General features: G+C 32.2%; 1 protein-coding gene across 2 annotated transcripts in view; it reads right to left on the bottom strand.

Moving 5' to 3' along the window:
- DYNC2H1 (dynein cytoplasmic 2 heavy chain 1) overlaps positions 1-23,622 on the bottom strand; it is a 357,806-nt gene that overhangs the window by 292,012 nt on the left and 42,172 nt on the right. For both annotated transcript variants that reach the window (XM_059930504.1, XM_059930505.1), the window contains exons 21-36: positions 20,835-20,984; positions 19,844-20,049; positions 18,691-18,846; positions 18,486-18,600; positions 17,769-17,939; positions 16,393-16,775; positions 14,547-14,679; positions 14,338-14,455; positions 12,637-12,749; positions 10,754-10,873; positions 7,590-7,740; positions 5,652-5,857; positions 4,256-4,438; positions 3,517-3,699; positions 1,632-1,855; positions 738-853 (exon numbers count right to left, since the gene is read on the bottom strand). In XM_059930504.1, the coding sequence (XP_059786487.1) occupies positions 738-853; positions 1,632-1,855; positions 3,517-3,699; positions 4,256-4,438; positions 5,652-5,857; positions 7,590-7,740; positions 10,754-10,873; positions 12,637-12,749; positions 14,338-14,455; positions 14,547-14,679; positions 16,393-16,775; positions 17,769-17,939; positions 18,486-18,600; positions 18,691-18,846; positions 19,844-20,049; positions 20,835-20,984 (2,728 nt within the window). The remainder of the gene's footprint in view (positions 1-737; positions 854-1,631; positions 1,856-3,516; positions 3,700-4,255; positions 4,439-5,651; positions 5,858-7,589; positions 7,741-10,753; positions 10,874-12,636; positions 12,750-14,337; positions 14,456-14,546; positions 14,680-16,392; positions 16,776-17,768; positions 17,940-18,485; positions 18,601-18,690; positions 18,847-19,843; positions 20,050-20,834; positions 20,985-23,622) is intronic.

Genomic DNA, 23,622 nt, shown 5'->3' on the forward strand with positions numbered 1-23,622 from the left:
CTGCAGGGCAGAAAGTGAGACACAGATGTAGAGAACAAACGTATGGACACTAAGGGGGGAAAACCGCAGTGGGGTGGGGATGGTGTTGTTGTGATGAATTGGGAGATTGGGATTGACATGTATACACTGATGTGTATAAAATGGATGACTAATAAGAACCTGCAGTATAAAAAAATAAACAAGATTAAATTTAAAAATTCAAAAAAAAAAAAAGTAAAAGGGTAATTTTGTTTGGTATACTATCTTTGAAAGAGAAAATCTCCATGTGATTCTAAGGTTTCTGTTCTTGTTTTAAGACTAGACAAATTTTCAGACTCTATTCCAGACCTACCAATTCAGGAACTTTGGGCGTGGGGTCCAACAATCTGTGTTTTAACAAGCCTCTAGGTGACTCTAATGCCTGTTAAAGATTGAGAACAAGTGGACTAGACTATTCCTCTATATACCACAACTATTTAATATTTAATGTATGTTTAAAAGTTATGATGAGACATAGGTAAAAATTAGGAAAAATCTCAATAAATTATGGACTTCATTAAAAAATTATGGATCAATGTTGGTTCATTAGTTTCAATAAATGTACAATACTAATGTAAGATGTTAACAGGAGAAACTGGGAGAACGTAATATTCAGAAACCCTCTATACTATATGTATAACTTTTATATAAATCTAAAACTATACTAAATTAAAACTTATTTTAAAAAATAAGATTATAATTGGCATAATGAATCATACCTTTTTGTTTAACACTACTTTTCTTCAGCTGTCTAAGAAGATTTCCACTTCCTCTCAGAACTGTCTTCAAAGCTCTCAAACCCCAGTCATAATGTTGCTGAGGTGTCAAAAGTTCTCTTAGGTAAAGACATGGAAATCATAAATCATCAAATAGCTATAAGAAATTATTTTTGTAATCATATTAAAAGAAATACAGAATCTAACTACTAACACATAGAAATAAGTCCTAATATTACATTAGTTTATAAAAAGGAACCAAGCAAAACAAAATAATCACTCAAGTAAAATGTTAAAGATGGATGGTTCTCAAGGATCAGGATAAACCTTTCACAAACTGGCTATCATCTTAATGGAGACACTAAATGATAACCACCTGTTACTTTTATTCCTAAAGTCTTTAGTCGATCCATCTTGCTCTCAATCTCTGACACTCTAGTTCTCACTATCTCTTAAGCGATATGGACCAGAATTCTAGGCTGTCCAAAGAAGCTAAAAGTCAATCTCTATTACTAGAAATCAGACATTAAAAAAAAAAAAAAATTGTGAAAGATTCCCTCCAAAGAACAGTAGGCTTTGAGTGGTCAGCTGGTAAATTAGTTTAGTAAGTATCACTTAGCTGGAGTACTCCAATAAAAATATTTTGCAGAAAAAAAGTGAAATTGAATTAATAGTATTTATGAAAAACAAGTAGTTTTGAGCCAGATGTTTCTGTTATTCAAACTAAAATCTTTCTTACCAACACCTTGAGTACAATATAAAATTGTACTTATGAAAATCACCAATATGAAAATCACTGAATAGGTAAATTGGACAAATGTGAAAAATGGTCATTAATAACCCTGATCAATCATTGGAACTACAAAATATTAAAATATTTAAAACAAGAAAACTCACCTGGATAGATTGAAGATAGCTACCAATTTTCTGCCCAACACTTTAGCATCTTTAAAGCCTTCTGAATAGAGAATAACTTCTGCAATAAGCTCATTGTCTGGACGAGACATGGCTACTGGCCTGAAAAGCTGTTTAAGATTATCAGGCAGTTTTTGTCTTCCTCCATAACCTTTTCCAGCAGGATTCATAGTGATAAAAATTCCAGAATTAGAATTTATTTCTACCTGAAATATTAATTTAAAACATAGGCATCAAATATTTGAAACTATAAAACATATTGCAAATAGAAGTTTTATTGTGACATATTTCTACACATACATCTTATATCTTAGCAAAAAGCAACCACTAGTGTGCTAAACATCTCCTTACTCAACATATAATAAACTCCTTAGGAACTACACTACTTTATAGAGGCTCTTTATAATCAGTTTTTTGAGGCTGAAAGTTTAAGTGATGGTAACTAGTTTGAATGTCTATTCATTCATTCAACATACATTTACCAAAAGCCTTCCTTGTGTTAGGCACTTTGCTAAGTACACAGAGACAACACAACTCTGAACTAAAGTCAGTAATAGTTTATGCCCTTCTGGAGTTTATAGTCTATTGAATATTAGAAAGAAGCAATCATAGTTAATAAATCCTATGACAGCAAAGAGCAAAATAGCATGAGAGTATCTAACAGGAGCATTTTCAACAAAGCACTAAGAATAGAAAAGCAGAATTATAATGTATAAACAATGAATGGGCAAGTAGGAAGTAGAAATACCTAGAGTAAAAAACCTGGCTATAAAGGAAAGAAAACAAAAAGCATGGTTGGAAGGAAAGATGAATTAAGGGAAGGTTTGCTTATGTTTTAATTATACTAAACATTATATTACAGTATCATTATATCTAATATAATATTATATATTATTAAGAAGGAAAATATGTGATTATGCTTAAAAGCCAATGAGAAATGGGTAGAAGGACAGAGATAACTCTGAAGAGAAGGTCCCTGGGAAGCAGATTCCAAAGTATAGATGGAAAAATTAGTTTGAGTTGGGAAAAAGGACAATTTTTCTAAGAGGAGGAAATGACAAAAAATGAACAGGGAAGAAAATAAATTTTGATGACAGAGAGGTAAAAACTGAAGAATTTCTCTTTTTTTTGTGAAGAAAGTTGAAACATCATGTAAGTAACAGGCAATGTTAGAACTGGTCCTACTTTCTTGGTCTACCCTGAAAAACTTGTATTGGGAAAATGTTATTATGGGGAAGAGGATAATTTCACAGTTCTTTCAACTTTCGGTGTATTCACCATTACACATTATATAGAGAAATCTGTTTTATATACAAATAAGTTTAAGTTCTAATGACAATGAATGTATACCTCCTATGGGGAGAAGTGAGCAACAGAAGAATAGTTAAGTATTTATTGTTTTAAGATTCATATAGAATAGTGATTAAAAACATGAATTTCAGAATTAGACAGACGTGGGTTCGATTTCCAGCTCCACTTCTTACGTTTAACATATCAAGCCCTAGCTTCCTCATCCATAAAGTTAAAAAAATATAATAGTACCTAACTCAAAGGATTGTTATGAGTACTAAATGAAACAATGCATAAAAGCACTAAGCACAGTGGCATAGAGTGCTTGATAAATGTTAGCAAATATTATTATAACTGGATTATTCAATATCGAAAGTTTGAAGATGAATGGTGGAAATGGGACCCAAAAAGGGTGAGAAACTCAGAGACAATTCACAGGTAAAAAGGTTTAACTCACTGGTCACAAATTAGAAACAGAGGTGCCAGGAGAAATAAACATAGACTATTTGCCTGAGTATGAGTAACACAAAGTCTTATAAAATAGTTTAATTCTTTAAATTCCCAATATATGCTATACCTCCTTGCCAAGCAGTTCACATACAGTTCTATGATTCTTCAAAGCGTCTTGAATTGTCTGGATTTGCATAGAAACTGCTGACAGTACAGATTCTTCCAGTCTATTGAACTCATCAAAACAACCCCAGGCCCCACACTTTACCAAACCAACAAATATTCGTCCCATTGACTTCACATCGATGCCCTTAAAAATAACAATAAAAATTATATTCAGTAAAAATAATTAAAATCTCCAATAATAATTTAATACTTTATGTCATTTAGTGAGAAGGTAATCATTTCACCCATCTATGCCTCTTTAGTTCTTTTTTAAGCAGAGATTAAACAGCTACTCTTTCAAAACCTAGGATGGTTTCAAGGAGTAAACAAAATAATTCATGTGAAAGTGTTCTGCAAAGTACACAGAACTAAACAAGTATAAGATTTTGTTTCAGTTATTCTTTAAGTCAAAATACACATAATGTTTTGAAAATGGTAACTTAATAAGAATTTAAGATTTTTCCTCTAACATAAAGCTTCATTCTGTATTTAAAATTATTTCTATGTAATAGTTCTCTTTAGAAAAGTTTTTGGACTATACTATGTGCAACCTCTCTCCATTTTACTTCTCAAATAAAATCCACTTTCAAGTGATTTAAAAGAAGAGTGATTTTAAAATAGAGCATTTCATATATAAGTATGTGAAAACTATTCCAAACATCTAAGACACTATTACATCGTTTGATAATTATTTATTCTACCTCATCACAATTAAAAACTAAAACTTGTCTTCCAAGAAGTCCACCTAAAGCCTTTACTGATTCAGTTTTTCCAGTTCCAGCTGGTCCGTAAGGATTTCCTCCAAGTCCCATCTTCATGGCTTGAGTGAGAGTTAAGTAGCACTTGTCTGTCAGTGGAGTGTAAACCAGCTTGGGAGCATTACCCTACACAAGGGAAATATAAATTTCAAATATTCATATTCTATTCAATATGTACAAATATTATATAGTGTAGTTAAATAGCGATTCTAGCTAAAAAGTTAAAAAGGCAACAAATAGTTTAAAGTTGTTAACATAGAAAAAAATATACAAAATTTTTTTTAGTAATTCAAGAAACCTTCTAAAGCGCAAACTGGAATTAAACTTAGTTATTTCTCAAGCATGTATTTTTATTCTATCCTCAGTTGACATACTGTTAGGTTTTCCAAATAGTCTCTCAAGTTCTTGATAATGTCACAAAGATATACCTCTAAGGCAGACAAATCCAGAAACTGTATACAATTATACACTTTCCAATACAATTCAATATAATTATGTACAATAATCATCCTATTTTGTATTTTAAAATTCATGTAAATTACTTCCTGGAATCTTACAATCTTCAAAAATCAGAACTACTTTGGAAACCTCAAAGTATAATTAATTTGAAAAATTCCTTATGAAATTAATAATCTTAACCTATCAAATAATTCTCAAAATTTCCACTAAATTTTAGCGGAAATAGAGTCCAATTCAAGCTGCATTTTATAGAGTTTTTCTTTAATTTAGGTGGACAGATTTGGGTCTCAAAATACATTTCCTTTTTGAAAGAGCCAGCTGGCAACTCTCCTGACATATGCTTATTAACATAAATGTCAAATATATCCTTATGATTGATTCACTATGATGGAAAAAGGCAGAGAGGATACAGCTGGATTTTTTGAGAACAGGTTACATGAGCTAGGTTATTTGCTTGAAAATTCTTTTACCTTACAAACAGAGAATATTTAACAAACATACTTTGACATATTAAAAATTGCATTAATTTTGGCCTTGTAAAAGGAGGCACAAACCAAATTGTTTCCATTGAGGTTCCCTAATATTCAGTTCTCTTTAGATTAAAGCTATATTTCAATCTGTATAAATAAATGCTGCTCTAAGAAAAGGTACATTTAGAGAATTCAGCACAACACTGCCATTATTTTAACTTTTTTTGTATATAGAATTTTTTTCCAATATAACATCTTTTTAATTATGATGAAATAGAAGACAATAACCCAAAAAAAATTCTTAAAAGTTACAGCTAAAATAAAAATAACTCTTTCATCCAATAGCAAATTTCCTTTAAAGTAAATAATTTCTAACTGGAAAAATTAAACATTTCTGCCACAAGTCATACCTGGTACTCATAAGTATACTGAAGTTCAGAATCCACCATTTGAACGTAACATGTGTGATCACTTTTCATATAGAATCTAACTTGTTTTTTCCAAGCCCAGTCTTCAGTTGTATGAATTTGAACTTGGTTTAACTGCTTCACCACATCAATATTATGAATAATATCAAGAATAAGTGCTTTAAGTTTAAGCTCCAGAATGCCAGATTCTGTATACAATTAAAATAATTGGGGAAAATGTTAGCCTGTGATTTATGTACTTTATGATTTTATATATATACACACACACACACACATATATGATTTCTCAATAAATGAATTTAAATGGTAATTTCATGATACATTTGAATAGTATAGTAATATATATCATGCAAGTCAAAAGAATGTCAAATCCACCAATAAGAATTGTGTGTGTGAAAACTAAGATATCAAAATTCAACGAAACCAGTGTTCTGGTTCCTTATGCAAGGGAGTAAGCACACTCAGCCTGTCTCTCCCTCTGAATGCAGGTATAAAACACGGACAACATACATTGAACTCCTATTTAGGACTCTGAAAAAGTAAAGAGTATCAGGCAAATTGCGGAAGGGCAGAATTAGAAGTGCCACCAAACCAGTGGTAAATTTACCTTTTTTCTTTTCCCTTTTCCTCTTTTATATCCATGGGTCTGGATTCAATGCTGCCAGAAACCCATACTGGTGTAGACAGAGAGAGGTCCAGGAGAAGGCTTTTAACTCAGACTTGAAAAGCAGAAAAGGAGTCTCAGCGCAGGCAGCTGAGACCCAGAAATGCCTAAAACTCTGAAGGAAGGGAACTTTCCTCTGAAATCAGAGGAGCTATGATCCCAAGACAGTGGGACTAACTCAAATTGCTCTTTTTGTCTCTTTTCTCCCATCAACTGGTCCAAGACATGGGCGCAGTCACAGAAAGTGTGAAGGAGAGTACAGTACATGAAACTCCAGCTTTCTGGCCAGAGGACCAAAAGAGGAGCCCAAGAGAACCACAAAATCACTGCTAAGACCATGGAAGGGGAGAAGATTGCGAAAACGACCCTATAAACTTTATGAACCCTTGAGCTCAGCCTGAGCTGTGCAGACCTCATCCTAAACATTAAACCAAAGACTTTGATAACTGGCCACTAGGTGGCACACATGTGGGGAAGATCTCAAGAGTATAGCAAAGACAGAACAGACATTGGAACCACAACCCACAGAAAGCTGGCTGAAACTTGTGGCCTGAACCCAACAAGATCACTTGCTAACAGAAAAATATCAACATTATCCAGCAAATTTAAATAAGACTCAGACTCTTATAACACAATATTCAAAATGTCCAGGATACAATCCAAAATCATTCAACATGAAAAGAACCAAAAAAATCAACTCACATCAGAAAAGACAATAATAAAGGTGAAATGAAGACATTCTCAAGAGAAGGAAATCTATAAGATTCATAGTCAGCAAACGGGCTCTAAAAGAAACACTAAAGAAAATTCTTCAAAGAAAGAAAATGACAGCAGAAGGAAACTTGGAGCATCAGGATGAAGGATGGGCAACAGAAATGGTAAGCATCTAGATAAATATAATATAATAGACTATTCTCAGGTCCTTTAAAATACATTTGACGGTTAAAGAAAAACATTATAATCTCATGGAGTTTTCAATGTATATAGATATCTATATACATTGAAAACAACATAAAAAGGGGAGGATAAAGAAACCCATATGGTGGTAAGGTTTCTACATTCCACTTAAAATAGTAAATTATTGATTCTAAGTACAATATAAAAGTATGTATATTGTAATTCCTAAAGTAACCTCCAAAATAGACACATAGATGATTGATTGACAGACAAAAGCACAATAGATAAATTAAGACAGAATACTAAAAAAATGTTCAAATAACCCAAAAGTAGGCAGAAAATGGAATATTTTCCCATACCAGTATTCCCTGGATCCTCAGAACTTGTATCAATGTTAGTATAGTGCTCTAACTTATTCACCAGTTGTGTTTCAATCTGATGAAGACTATGACCTTTGATGGCATTTTCTACATCTTCAGTGAATTTAATCTGCTCTGCCAAGCATAATATCTAATGAATAAAGAGAAAAATTATTTTTAAATGCTGAATTTACTTAGAAATATTTTATAAATTTAAGGAAAGATACCTTTTTCCAAATTTCCAATTACATATTGGATTTCTCTACCTGAATGTCTTACTGGCACCTCAAATATTAATAGAGCAATACATTTGTAGAAAAAGCATGTGTGATGCAGCCCAAGCTTACTTCTCAGAGCTCATCTTTTACTGTTCTCCTATAGGCCTATTTTTGGGTCTTAGAGCCCACCAAGCTTATTATAACCTAAGTGCTTTGTACTTTCTTCCCATGACTCTCCTCATAAATGGCTTCTTTTTAACCAGTAAGATGCAAAGATATCAGAGTATGATGCATTCTATTTAATAAAAAGAGTAATCTTCTAGCATTCCAAAATAATCTCTCAGTATACTACTGAAGTCTACAATTTCAAAACACCAATTTTATCCTAAATTAAAGTCTGTCTTAATCTTTCAATTTAATACCCATAAACAGAAACTAAATACAGATCAACTTCACATTTACATAAAACACGAAATATTAATGCCGTTTGAGAGGATTTCTATAATATTATCAATATAGCAAGGTTACTGATAAAGCAAATGATATATTTAAACACCAGATTTTGTAAACTTGTATTAAAATACTTTGATACAGTTCTTAGATGAACAAGGAAAACCAATATCCTCCTTTAAACTAAAGACATGATCCATCATCGTATAAAAACACTAAACCTACTGACCAATTAACTACTGAACAGATTGTTTTTTTCTTATATATACCTTTTAGCATCCAGAAAATATCATCAAATGCCTCTATTTATCAGATTAATTCATTATCTATATATAATTTTAATACTTAATATAGCAGGCTAAGCTGCTGTTTGCTCTTAGAACATTGTACAAATACCACATTAAGTTCTTTAACAAAAGAGAAAGCCAATTAGTAACTTTCCAGGGCAAAGTCACCTCTCATACTTTGTAGTACAAAACTCACCAGCTTCTTTAATCAAGTATATGGTGAAGCGTTTAAACAGATCCAAATCTGCTTTGTGAGAAAAGACTTTGCTTTTTAATTTTCATATGAAAATCTTCACTTGCCACCTTGAAACTAATACTCATATATATGGATTTCCACTCAGGCAATACTACTGAATTTCTGTATTATAAATAAATTTTAATAATAATGCACATCAATATCTCAATTTTTAACCGTCTGCTATACGATTTCTATGAGAGGCTAACAGAAATGATACTCAAGATACAGTCTTAACTAATTCTCGTGTCACATTACCATTAAGATACCTGGACAAACACTAACATTGTCTAAAATGTAACGGTCGCTAAGGGTGCTCTGCAAACATTATATAATTTAACCTTCAAAATGAGTTGCCGTGAAGGTATTATTATACCCTCTTAACTAAGTGTCAAAAAGAATCACTCAAAGTATAACTGGCAAAGGTAGGATTTGAACCAAGGTCTGTCAGATTTTTTTCTACTTTATCATGCTGCCTCCTTCCCAGACCAGAAAGTGCTTTCTGGTCCTTACAAAGATGTCTTTAGAGAACTGAATTAATAGTACACAGTAACTTGTACCAGACATTCATGTAACCAGTTATACTATTCAATCCCCTTACATAAATGCTCTTGAGATAAATTTTTCTTAACATTAACTGCTAATAAACTAGAATTCTTTGTTTTGATAGATTATGAACTGTATGCATGTTTAGTAGTTCATATGTTTACTTGACTGCTCAGAGCCCAGAACTAAGTTTCAGGCTCAAATCCAGCAACATTCTTCTGCCTATAGCTCCCAGTATATCTCCTGATATAACTGTCATTTCCTCAATCTAATTATTATGCAATTCTTACTTCTGTATATTTTTTAATATTGTGTCTTTTACTCTAAGTCAATTTAAATCCTACCTGGAAGTTGACAGAGTACTAGGAAACATTTCCAGAGATAATAAAGCATTTTGACTCTGACTTTGCAATGGCATTATTATTCATCAATGACTACTTTTATTTTTCTCTAAGAACTTAACAAGATTTTTTAAACATATTTTAGTTTGACTTAAACAGCTAAAAGATACAAAATGATATGAGTGATAAAATGGCTATGAATCCAAAATGTTCCAAGTTTCCTATTTAACTTCTCATGCTTTAAAAGAACCAACATAAAACCCTGTTCCAATAGCTACTAAATGTTTTAATCTGAAAAGCAAAAAATAGTTAGGTAGATTTTCCTGTGAGAAATCATAGAACATCTCAATACCTGCCTTTCATAGTCCCTAAGAACTGAAGTTCCTGATATCCTACCTCCGTAGTGTTAGTCTCAACCAGCAATAAAACTAATCCTGAACAAGGCAGGATATTTAACCCAAGTCTTAGTGCTACACTTTAATAAGGCCCAGAACAAGTTTTGTAAGATACATATCTAGCATCCAGTGTTTCAGGAATGAGTTCCTGTGAACATTGACCTGCAGCAATCTCTATAACAACCATGAAACCTAGTGCTCTTCTTCCCTGCCAAAGTTCTAGTTCAGTACTGTGACTATGTTTCAGACCTACACTAACACTACTAAACTCCCACCAACTCCAACTCCTAGATGAGTCCATGGGAAGGGTGGGAGACAATGTTATAGATCCTGTGCCTCTCCATCAACGATGAACTGATCATCCGGAACCAGGAAACTAATACATGACTAATTCTGCCTCCCAGTTCCACTCCCCAGTGGCCTGGGTAGTTTAGATCTCAGCAGGCCTTCTGCTTGAAAGCATCTGAATTATGGCAAACTAATGGAGCTAGAAGAGAATTTCACTATCGTGCTGTTGCTCCCTCACATTTAACAGCTGAGGGACTGAGACTCAGAAATTAAGCAATTAGTCAATGTTAACTGTTAGATAAAGAGAAAACAAAGATCCCAATTGTCTAAGCCTCCTGACCTCTAGGTCAGGGATCTTCCAATGACACCATGCCTACCTGTACTCTAGACATAAGCCCCCTTACCTGTGAAGGGAAAAAGGATGGGTCAATTGCACCTTGAGAACTTCGTCCAGCAGTGACACATTCCGTCAACAACTCTTTCAAAGTTTGCTTCATTTCCAAGGCTAAATCATTTAACCAAGTCTGAAAATAAAATTAGAAAATATATTATTTCTTATTACACAAGTCATAAAACAAAAACACAAGCTAATGACTCTATTCTTTTATTTCAGGAGGAAGGTTATGATTTCTTATTGACTCTCACACTCCCAAAATGTGTTGTATGGTATATAATTTTTATTAATAAATGATTTAAATGAAGAAAACTATTTTTTCGCCTCTTGGGATAATGTTAAGTGTGAAAACTCAAAAATTTGTAGTTAGTTATCACTATCACCATCTATACAAACCAAAAAAATATGAACATTTAAAAACTAACCCATTCATTTCATCATTATGATAAATCAAACTAGATAGCTGGGCCAATAAATTAGAGTCACAATGACTAGCTAAGTCCCCTGGCTCACACTATCCTGATGATCTTATATTCAGAAAGCTGTAACCATAGGAAGGGATTGCTTCATTAAGGTGAACCATATTATTTAAGGAGTGAAGATCCCTCTTCAAACAAAACTAATTCTGTTTCAAGGTCAAAACAATACATTTTTCACTCATTTGATTATAGATAAAATAATAAAAGTTTAAACTAAAGTTAAAATAATAATGATGATTGATAAAAATAGCAATGAATATTTAAGAATCACTACTTAACTTTTAAAAACTGTATCATTTGCAATAAAAGATAAGAGCAAAAACTACAATCTTAAATAGCTTTTCATCATTACCTATTTTAAGTTCTAGCTTTTTACTGTTTATCTTTAGAGCACTTTCCAGTATTAAAAATGGCACAAACTTTTGCCCAGTTCAAAAGCCACTGCAGCTAAAAAGTAAGAAGCTCTCAGTGCAAGGCAGCAGACACCTACTCTGCTAATCATCACAAGGGCTCCCGGAGCGCTGCACTACCCCCAGCTGCTAAAAGCTCTTTCTCTCTCTGTTCATCCAGTCCTAATAAAATCACAAGAAAGGAAAACAACAGCAAAAACAACAAATCTCTTCACCAAATATGGGAGCTACTTAACAAACCTTCTATCCTTTCAACCACTTGATTTATATACTCAACATCCAAAAAAATGTTGAGGCCTAACCAGGAATGGACTTTTTACTAAACTGTACAGATACATGCATGATAAGGCATGGCCCTGACTTGCAGTTGAAAGACACCTTTAGAACTTAAAAATTACAATTCAATGTGTTACATCCTATTGCTGTTGGCTTTAGCTGTATAACTGTAATAGGCTTTTGACAGTTCACTTTTAGTCCTGCAGAACCAATTAATCAATAGTTGTACTATAAATGCACTAGTTTCAAGTTTACTTGTTCACTTAAATCATCTCATACAACTCAGGTTTTAAAGAAAAAAAAAAAAAAGAACAAAGACTTATTGAGTAGTTATGTTCCAAACACTATAGTGTACCTAAAGCCAATTATCTCATTTAATTTTCAACAGAAAGTCTTTGCTAGTAGGATTCCCATTTTACAGTTAAGAAAACTGAGACTCTAAGTTATATATAGCTAATAAGTTGTGGAGTTACAATTAATATCCAACTCTTCTTGACTCCAAAGCAAAAGTTGTTTTCAAAATTACATGCTGCCTTCCAAAGACTAAAAATATATATTGTCTTTAATATCAAATCATTCTGAACCTAACAAAACAAATTATTTTTTAAGATATGTTTCCAAAAGGCCTAAATTAACCAACTTACTCTACAAATTGACTGAATTAATTTTGATACAAAGTTCATATCGTTAATTCTTTATACTTTCACACTTGAAAAAGAATTACTTACCTCTACATTATTTGACAGAAGAACTTTGTTTTTAAAAGGTACAACCTCTCCCTCTAAAGATTTCATTGCAGTTATATGTTTTGATTCCTCATCAAAGCACACACTGTTAATGCCTACATTACAAAAGCAACAATTTATATGCAAAAGCTTTATTAAAGACATAATTATTAGACAGTATATATGATCACCACATAATACATAAAGTATACTTCATAATATAGAATATATTAGAATTATATTAATTCAATTATATAATGAAATAGAACAGCTTTTCATAACCCAAAACTGGAAACAACTGAATGCCCATCAGGTGAATAGAGAAACTGTGATATATTTGAACAATTGACTATTTTAAGCAATAAAAAGGAATAAAACATAGTTTTAGGTATCTTGAAACCATTATGATGAGTGAAAAAAAGCAGGCACAAATGAGTGCATAAGAATATGTACCAGTGATTCCACTTACATTATATGAGACAAAAAGATAATAGGAAAGGGGGAGAGCAAACAAGACTTCCCTTCCCCAAAATTTGCACTCACTTTATAGTATATAAAAAAACACATTACCTAATTTTGATCTTTAGAAAAACCCTATAAGTTACTATTTACAATTTAAAGAAAGAAACTAGATTTCAGAGAGGTAAATTAATAGCTAATAAATAGTAGAGGTAGAGCTTGGAAGCAAGCTTTCTGATTCCAAGAGCTCTTTCTACTATCTTCCACAGGCAAAATCACAGTTACAGATATAAGCACTCTAAAGCTTCAGATATACAGTGGTTAATAAATACTTCTGTAAAGCACCAGAGAGTAAATATCTTAGGTTTTTACAGGTCATAAGGTCTCGGTGTCAATTACTCAACTCTGCTTGTAGCACAAAAGCAGCTATAGACAATAATGGACATGGCTGTATTCCTTCCAACAAAACCTTATTTAAAAAAAAAAAAAAAAACAGAGCTAGTCAGATTTGGCCTGTGGGCCTACAGTTTGCTAATCCCTGACTGCAAGTGAAGATGATGAAAAGTTTTTACTTCTTAAAGTTAATTTGAAAAATACAGCTCTTTTCCAACAAATAATATTTCAAGAAAATAATAATCATCGTGTTTGTAGCAAACCAATTCCGAATGCGATTACCCAACTAAAATGATTCAACAACATCAAAGCATATGGTACTATTACTCTACACTTTTTACCAGGTAATCTCACCTCTTCCTATAGCCTAATTATCATCTATACACAGATGACTCCCAATTTTACATCTCCATCCCACGTATCTCCTCTAACAATAATTGCCTACTGAGTATCTCCACTGGGACATCACTCAAGAGACCTTAGACTCAATAATGAATGGACATGTTCTCCTTCACTTCAGACCTCTGCACATCCTATTCCCTCTGCCTCCCCATTTTTCCTCTAGCTAAGACCTATAAATTCTTCAGATCTCACCTGAGATGTCATCTTTACATACCCAAAACTGAGCTAAATGTCTTCACAGATGCAGCTATAACACCACATACTTATGTCGACCATAGAAATTGTCGTATATTATATTTGTCAACTTACTAGCTTGCCTCGCCCACTAAATTAGAGTTCTTTGAGTGTATGACCTGTATTTTATTCAACAGTCTGCCTAAGAGCCTAACACTATGTGTGGCAGATAACTGAAACTCAATAAATATCTGTTGAATAAATGTTCAATCTTACCAGCAAACAGTTTCTTAAGGTGAGACTGAATCACTGATGGGTTGGTAGACTGGCCCAGTATTTCTAATAAGTCATCATCACCAATAAAGTAAAATCTTGGGAATGCTGAGCGTTTTTCCTAAAAAAAAAGAATAATCTCTTTTCAAATAATTAAGATATTAAAGCACTTTATAATTTATTATACAAAGATTTTTTTTAAAAAAACATGCCTCCAAGAATTCATTTAATGATTTCTGACATCTTTGAAGCTGATCAAGTATCGTTAGTAGAGAATTTCTGATTCCTGCATGAGTAGTTAACGTTGTGACTCTATTATCTTTCTTGATGTCAGTCATTATTGATCTGCAGAAGAAAAAAAGTTATTTTCACATCGATTTTAACAGTTTTTGGCTGAAAGAGGGATATGGAGACTTTTTTTGCTTGCTTAAAACAAACTAGTAACATCAGTATAACAGCAATACATTATTATACTTCTAATAAATAATCCTCAAAGTTAATAATACCCCATTACCATTTTTAACCTCCATTATTGCACATTCTCCTATTTCATTCACTCACTAAACAAATATTAAGCCTTACCTCATAGAGATAATGGCCCAGTGACAGAGAAAGATATTAAATAATTTCTCCAAATATTCAAATAAAATTATGATAAATGCTAAGAAAGAAAAGCACAAAGGACTGTTTTGTACTAAGAAAGAATTAGTACAAAGGCTAATGCGGAAATCCCTAACCTATGACTTATTTGAGGAAGTAATTTAAGCTGAGATTTGAATGATAATGAAAAAGAAAAAGGCACTGAGTAGGAGGGAAACAGTTTCTGGCAAAGACCCTGAGAAAGGGCATGGTATGTTAGAGAAACTAAAGGCTAGAGTCACTAAAGCAAAAAATAAAAAAAATAAAAAGAGAGAGAGAGAGCAGCACAAGAAAAGGCTAGAGAAATGGACAAGGAGCAGATCCTTAGATCTGCTTTATCCTCAGAGCAATTGAAAGTCATTTTTAAGTTTTACTTAATGGAATAAAGGAAAGAAGTAATGTGGACTTCATTTTTAAAAGACTACTCTGGCTGTTGTGTGAAAAACTTACTGGAGAAGACAAGAATAAGAATAAGTCAAAAGATTAGCCAGTAGTACGAGTGACAACAAAATTACTTCAGAATAAAATCAAAGAAGTAGAGATATAAAAGATATAATAAAATTGATTAGTAGATTAGAATCAACAAAATTTGGTAACAAATGGATTTGGAAATGGAGGAAGAGGTCAAGGATATCCATTATGCTTCTGCCTTGAGCAGTTAGGTGGTACCATTTATCGGGAAAGAAACCAGAGAGAAAAGAAAAGGGACTGTAGGAAAGGGACTGGGGGTAAATTCATGAATTTAGTTTTGACATGTTGAGGATATTTAATACATTGGGAGCTCAGAAAAGAAATATGAGCTCAATAAATAAGTTGAGGAGACCTCAGCAAATAGATGAGAATTGATTCTGAGAGTGGTTAAGATCATTAAGGAGAGAATATAGAGTGAGAAAACCTAAAGCTGAAAGGTGGAGAATGTCTACATCTAAATGTTTAGAGAGGGCTGAGGACTAGGAATCAGGAGTGGAACCAGAGAAACGGGCAGAAAACCAAAAAGGACAGGGTCACAGAAGCCAAAAGAATAGACTTTCTAAGAAAGAAGAAATTTTCAACTCTATTAGATACTAGTCAGAGATAAAGTAAAATGAGAAATAAAAAATGCCCATCAGATTTACAATGGGAAAGTAATTGGTAACTTTAAGAAATACTAGATATATATTAGTAATATTATTATTATTACTATTATACTATGGAAATATTATTAATATAGGTAGAGTGGTAAAGACAGAAACCAGATCAAAATGATTCAAGAAGTAAATGACTGAATGAGAGAAACTAATTTCTCAGAAGGACCCAGTAGAAAAAAAGTTGAAGACACAGATGACGCTAATAATGTAAAAGTAATTAGCTTGTATTAAGTACCTCACCATATGAATAAAAACCATCATATGTGTCTTTGTCTTATGTAGTTGTACTGACCTAAAATCTTCATCAACTCTGTTGAAGCGCATCTGTTCTTTTGGCAATGCTCCACGGCCAAAAATGGGTTCCAAATATACCCACTTTCTCTGAATATGGTTTAAATTCTGTAGGTACTCATCTAACTCTGCAAGTTTTCTTTCCCAAATTGACACTTTATCTTCAAATCCTTTATAATAAGGAGAATCCTTTAAGGACTGAAGAAGGCACCTATTATCTCCAACTTGATTTACTATATCTTTCCAGTCTTTAATCAGCTTGATAGTTCGACTTTGGCTGTCTTCATAATCAACCAATGTAAATACTGCTCCAACTCCCCAAAGATCAAGTTCTCGTAAAGCTTCTCTGATTGTAACTTCACCTTGTGCCCGACTATTTAAATCCTATTTAACACAAAATATCCATGTTTATTATTTCAACATTATCATATAAATAAGTTATATCTATTTTATAAGAAGATATATTTTTATTTGGCTTTTCACCATAAAGAAAAAACAAAAATTTAAGTAGATATATTTTCATCAATCCAAGAGAATTACTGGCAAATGTATTAAGGGATATCAGATATTTAGTTCACATGGTCAAATATATACAGAGTTCTGCCTTATGCTTTTTACTTCTAAAAAAAAAAAAAAACAAAATTTAAGCATCCATTGCAAACGACAAAAATATTTAAAATTTTGCAGAACTCAGCCATTTTATTGTAATTTAACTGTAAGTTCCAATACATCTAAAATGATTAGCAACCATCTAGAATTACCTCCTACAGCAGTCATGCTTTATAACCTTATAATTATCTACATATGCTCCAGGATTATCAGCAAAGATGAAAGTATACATATTAGATAATATATTAGAAAATAAAACAATTTGACATCAAAAGTCCTTTTATTTTTTTACATTGAATGGGAAGAACACAAAATAGAAAGTCTGCTACTTATGATATAATTGTGCAAGTTTTACTTTCACCTGAGACCTATGCTAAAACTGATTAGCAAATTGGTTCCTTGTTTAGTTCTCTGTATTTTTGTACCCCTTAGCTTCTATTTATAATATACCCTATGATTTTAAATGTGTTTTATAAAATGCTTTGTACTTGTTTGCTTTTTGATTAAAGCTGACTTCCTTCTTAAAGTAAGACATATTTTATTTCAGATGTTTTCTCTCTCTCAAAGAAGGAGCTTATATTGTTTCTATAACCCCATCAATAGATTCAGATGTATTACTAATGAAAGAATAATGGAAAAATGGAACACTGTCACTATTTTAAGGAAAGAAAGAAATTTAACTTGCTGTTTTATTTAAATAAAATATAAAGCAAAAATGTATGTCAACAAAGGTCAGATCTATGAGATATTTATAAAAGTGATTCTTACTTTAAGGTCTGAAGCTTTGGCAACAATTGTAGCAGCTACTCTAAGCAGATCACCAAACAGTAATTTATCTAGACTAGTTCCCTTAGGAAGGCCAAGTAGACGAAAAAGGTCAAGCCAGTGATCTGGAGAAAGATGCTCCCCTCTCACATATTTCAAGATAGGGACCGCAATCTGTTAAAAAAGAAGAAAAAAAGACATATGTATGTATATATACAAGCAAAATGTAAATTATTATTTAATTTTATTATAATTATCTATAAGATTTTTAATTACTGTATTATCATATTTAACAATCTTAAAATCAAATTCTTAAAAAGAATTGTATAAAACTTTTTATTAAACATTGCTGTGGATACATGCAAATTTCCCTTGGTAGCTTGATATATTTTAAAACATGACCTAAAATATTTCTATTTTTATAAATTTAGCAAATGACCTATATCCTAAATATGCTAAATGACCCATATCCTAATTTCTAAGTTATAAATACTCCAACATATAACTTTAACCATAAATTTCTTAGTTATAACTTCTTTCAAACTGAAGCAGAAATATCAGTAACTTCTATGGTTTACTCTATACTTTCTATTTTTTTCATGTAATGGAATCTTTAAAAATATATAAACTAAAATTACATTTCAGTCACTACATAATAAAAAGATACATGAAAGCTCCAAACACCATTTTTAAATAGTAAGATAAGTAAAACTATCTTACTTTATATTTGTCAACCTCTGATTGTAATTTCACCGTCATTACCGAATGTTCTTCAACCTTTCTTAATCTGTCATGCCAATTCATCAAAAATTCCTCAAACAGATATGTCTTAGTCCTGTAAAATACCAGAAACATACCTTACAATTTACATCCCCCAAAAATACCACAAAACTATCAGAATCTAAATACTGTTTATGAATCAAACCTAAAAGTAATCCAATCTTCATTGGCCATTTCTTGAAATCCTTGCTGAAACTCTTCATAAAGGGCCCAAATTTGTGCACAGCTCTCAATGTCCTTAGAGATGCTATATGCCAAGGAGAAGTTGGGCTCTTCTAGGCCAAAATGATGGCAATCATCACTATAGAAACAAGTAGTAAATATCATTAATTTTTTAAAAAGAAAAACTGTTAAATATCAATAAGTTTAATTAATATTTACTGCATTCCCTGTGTGTGTTTGTGTGCATGTATCTGACAGCAGAGGTAGACAGTGGGAGGCTATGTCTACTTTACATAAGAATTTTACTTTAACTACTTAGGAACAAGCTCTTCCAAATTCATTAATATGCATTTTTTCCAAAGAAGTCAAAGTAAAATTGGTAATATATATCAATATATTTTATGTTCATAATACATGTCATATATATATAAATATTCAGAATTGCACAAATTTATGGATTAAACTGAGAACAGATTAAAGAATATCCATTAATATTCTTCTAGGTTGAAAGAATTCACTTCTAGAATGTAAGATATTCTTCATCTAATTAATGTAATGTCATTTAATAAGCGTGGTACTAAAACCCCCACTCACCTACGAAGCCAGTTAATTTATGGATGCATTTACCTAAATGGACCAAACCTAAAACAATTATTAAACTTAATATCTTGTATTATTATAACATAAAACAACAAATATTTTTCTTTGAAGTCTCATCATTTTGCTAGGTTCATTTTTTTCCCAGAAGCTCTAAAAGTAATTGTCCATTAATTTTATATATTCCATTTTTAAATACAATGAGATCACATAAAGCAATATTCCAACTCCCTAATTTAACTTTTAAGTAAATTTAATTTTCTATTATTATTTTTCTTATTTAATTTGCTATTATAACTTCTATTATTTCTATTTCTAGGCCTAACCAGAAATCTGCTTTTCTCTTAAAATCCTAATATAATTCAACAACTCCTAAGAAAGCAGTAGCATGAACACTTAATACTGGTATTTTTAAAACTGCTGAAGTTTATAAGGAAAGACATTAAGATAATAGATATAAGAACACTACTAGTTTAATATATAAATACAAAACTCTTTTTTCCAAAATGCGCACTATCAGTTTTAAAGAATAAACATACACCAGCTTTTTTCTTATGACTTCAAGATCATCAAACTCAATTTTTTTCTCTTTTATTGACTTTGCACTTTTATCAAGAGTATTTTGCTGGCCAGTTTCAATAACATCATCACCAGGCTTTAGTTGGTCCCAACGAGCTTTAAATTTTTCCAGTTCTTGATAATAGATCTGAAGACGTGATTTCACATTTCCTTTCATCACTTCAATCTATAAGCCAATAGAGTTTACATAATTTGATTCAAAGTAAAATCTTACTTTATATTCACATTTTTATTTCCAACATTTCAATTTAAAGGTCAAAAAATATCAGTATCAGCTTTTCAAAGATTATTCTTTATTATTGATTTCAAGTACAATAAAATAACTCAAAAATAAATTAGACCATAAATTTACAAAAACAAGAGATATACTGCAAACATCATCATTACAAAATCGTTCGTGTGATTAACAGCATCCATCATAACTATCAACAAAATCAATGTGATAAAAAAATTTGATCAATGACCTCCAGTTGTTCTACCTGATTATACAGCTGTTTAATAAAGGAGGGCATTTCCCAGTCTCCCATGCAGCTAACAGCCATAAAACTAAGTTCTGGTCAATAGAATATGAGTGTAATAGATGTGTACAACTTCCAGATTGTACCCTTAAAAGATACCATACACAGTAGGTAAATAAATTTATTCATAAGAAAGACTGAAAATAATGTCACATACATTCCTGGTACGGTAGGAAGCAAAGATAAACTATGTGACATGATCATCATTTATACAAAGTGTTTTACTGTATGGAAGTACTGAGGGAGGTCAATTTCATCAGCAATATATTGGGTTGGCCAAAAAGTTCCTTGAGGTTTTTCCATAAGATGTTACAGAAAACCTGAGCTTATAAATTCTTATAAACCTGAGCTATAATGGAATAAAGATAAGCAAGAAATCTTAAATGAGAAAAAAACTGTTTCCATTTTAACAAAATGACCAAAAGGTTCTTACCTGATCTTTAATCATAAGTTGGTGACTTTCCATCATCAACTCAAATTTATCCCACTTAGCTTTCAGATTACTAATTGTTTCTAAACCTCCACCTGCCACAGTCCGTAAAAGTCTGTTTTTATCTTCAGCTTCTTGAAATAAGGGCAAAATCTAAAAGTTAAAAAATGACATGTGAAAAACAACATATTTTATCAAATTTATTAAGATTCCATTTATTTAAAATTGTTTCATGATTTGCTTTTTAAATCAAGATTTTTGCTTTTACATAATTTGTTGGTTTTTGCTTTTGTTTTTGGTTATTTAGTAACGTATTGTTTAGTCTCCACGTGTTTGTGTTTTTTACGTTTTTTTCCCTGTAATTCATTTCTAATCTCATAGCGTTGTGGTCAGAAAAGATGCTTGATTTGATTTCAATTTTCTTAAATTTACTGAGGCTTGATTTGTGACCCAAGATGTGATCTATCCTGGAGAATGTTCCATGCACACTTGAGAAGAACGTGTAATCTGCTGTTTTAGGATGGAATGTCCTATAAATATCAATTAAATCTGTCTGGTCTATTGTGTCATTTAAAGCTTTTGTTTCCTTATTTATTTTCACTTTGGATGACCTGTCCATTGGTGTAAGTGAGGTGTTAAAGTCCCCCACTATTACTGTGTTACTGTCGATTTCCTCTTTTATAGCTGTTAGCAGTTGCCTTATGTGTTGAGGTGCTCCTATGTTGGGTGCATATATATTTATAATTGTTATATCTTTATCTTGGATTGATCCCTTGATCATTATGTAGTGTCCTTCCTTGTCTCTTGTAACATTCTTTATTTTAAAGTCAATTTATCTGATATGAGTATTGCTACTCCAGCTTTCTTTTGAATTCCATTTGCATGTAGTATCTTTTTCCATCCCCTCACTTTCAGTCTGTATGTGTCCCTAGGTCTGAAGTGGATCTCTTGTAGACAGCATATATATGGGTCTTATTTTTGTATCCATTCAGCAAGCCTGTGTCTTTTGGTTGGAGCATTTAATCCATTCACGTTTAAGGTAATTATCGCCATGTATGTTCCTATGACCATTTTCTTAATTGTTTTGGGTTTGTTTTTGTAGGTCCTTTTCTTCTCTTGTGTTTCCCACTTAGAGAAGTTCCTTTAGCATTTGTTGTAGAGTTGGTTTGGTGGTACTGAATTCTCTTAGCTTTTGCTTGTGTGTAAAGCTTTTGATTTCTCCATCGAATCTGAATGAGATCCTTGCCGGGTAGAGTAATCTTGGTTGTAGGTTCTTCCCTTTCATCACTTTAAGTATATCATGCCACTCCCTTCTGGCTTGTGGAGTTTCTGCTGAGAAATCAGCTGTTAACCTTATGGGAGTTCCCTTGTATGTTATTTGTCATTTTTCCCTTGCTGCTTTCAATAATTATTCTTTGTCTTTAATTTTTGCCAGTTTGATTACTATGTGCCTTGGCATGCTTCTCCTTGGGTTTATCCTGTATGGGACTGTATATCCTTTCCCATGTTAGGGAAGTTTTTGACTATAATCTTTTCAAATATTTTCTCAGGTCCTTTCTCTCTCTCTTCTCCTTCTGGGACCCCTATAATGCGAATGTTGTTGCGTTTAATGTTGTGCCAGAGGTCTCTTAGGCTGTCTTCATTTCTTTTCATTCTTTTTTCTTTATTCTGTTCCGCAGCAGTGAATTCCACCATTCTGTCTTACAGGTCACTTATCCGTCCTTCTGCCTCAGTTATTCTGCTATTGATTCCTTCTAGTGTAGTTTTCATTTCGGTTTTCATTTCGGTTGTTCATCTCTGTTTGTTTGTTCTTTAATTCTTCTAGGTCTTTGTTAAATATTTCTTGCATCTTCTCGATCTTTGCCTCCATTCTTTTTCCGAGGTCCTGGATCATCTTCACTATCATTATTCTGAATTCTTTTTCTGGAAGGTTGCCTATCTCCACTTCATTTAGTTGTTTTTCTGGGGTTTTATCTTGTTCCTTCATCTGGTACATAGCCCCCTGCCTTTTCATCTTGTCTACCTTTCTGTGAATGTGGTTTTTGTTCCTCAGGTTGCAGGATTGTAGTTCTTCTTGCTTCTGCTCTCTGCTCTCTGGTGGATGAGGCTATCTAAGAGGCTTGTGCAAGTTTCCTGATGGGAGGGACTATACATAATTTGTTAAATTCCTGGATATAAAGTTTCTAACATTATTATATGCAAACTCAACTAAGACACTCAAAGATCAAAAGTTAAAAAGGATAATAAAAGTGGTAATATGAAACTGAATTAAATCATGAATATAGGAAGACAATACTATAGCTGTTCAAAGTGAAGTTTTTATTATAAAAGTTCCATTCATAAGAAAATGCTAAAGAGGCTTCTAAAATTAGTGACTATCTAAAAGCATAGATTAACTAAATTATCCTACTTAACAGAGAAGGGTAAGTCATGGAAAAAAAGGTACTTAAGAAAGGGAAAACTGAAGAATTGGAACCAAACTCCTGTATTCAGCTTCCACTTGAAATGCCCTGAGCTGTGTATAATGAGCAGTCTGTTAAACAGTCTAGGTGTAGGTCAGTAAGTGCTAAACTACTCAAATTGCTTCTAGGCCTTTTAAAGCACCATAAAACAACAGTGTCCTATAATTTATACCTGTACTTTTTCTACTCAACAAAGCAATAATATCCACTGAAAGATATTTAAAAATCACTGTGCAAATATAATAGACAAAAAAAAAAAAATTAAAACATATCTCAATGACCAGCTTGCAATTTCTGGGCAGGATCAGTTTCACCTGAGAAACAGAAAA

Source organism: Balaenoptera ricei, chromosome 8, assembly GCF_028023285.1.
Source record: "Balaenoptera ricei isolate mBalRic1 chromosome 8, mBalRic1.hap2, whole genome shotgun sequence".
Lineage (NCBI taxonomy): Eukaryota > Metazoa > Chordata > Mammalia > Artiodactyla > Balaenopteridae > Balaenoptera > Balaenoptera ricei.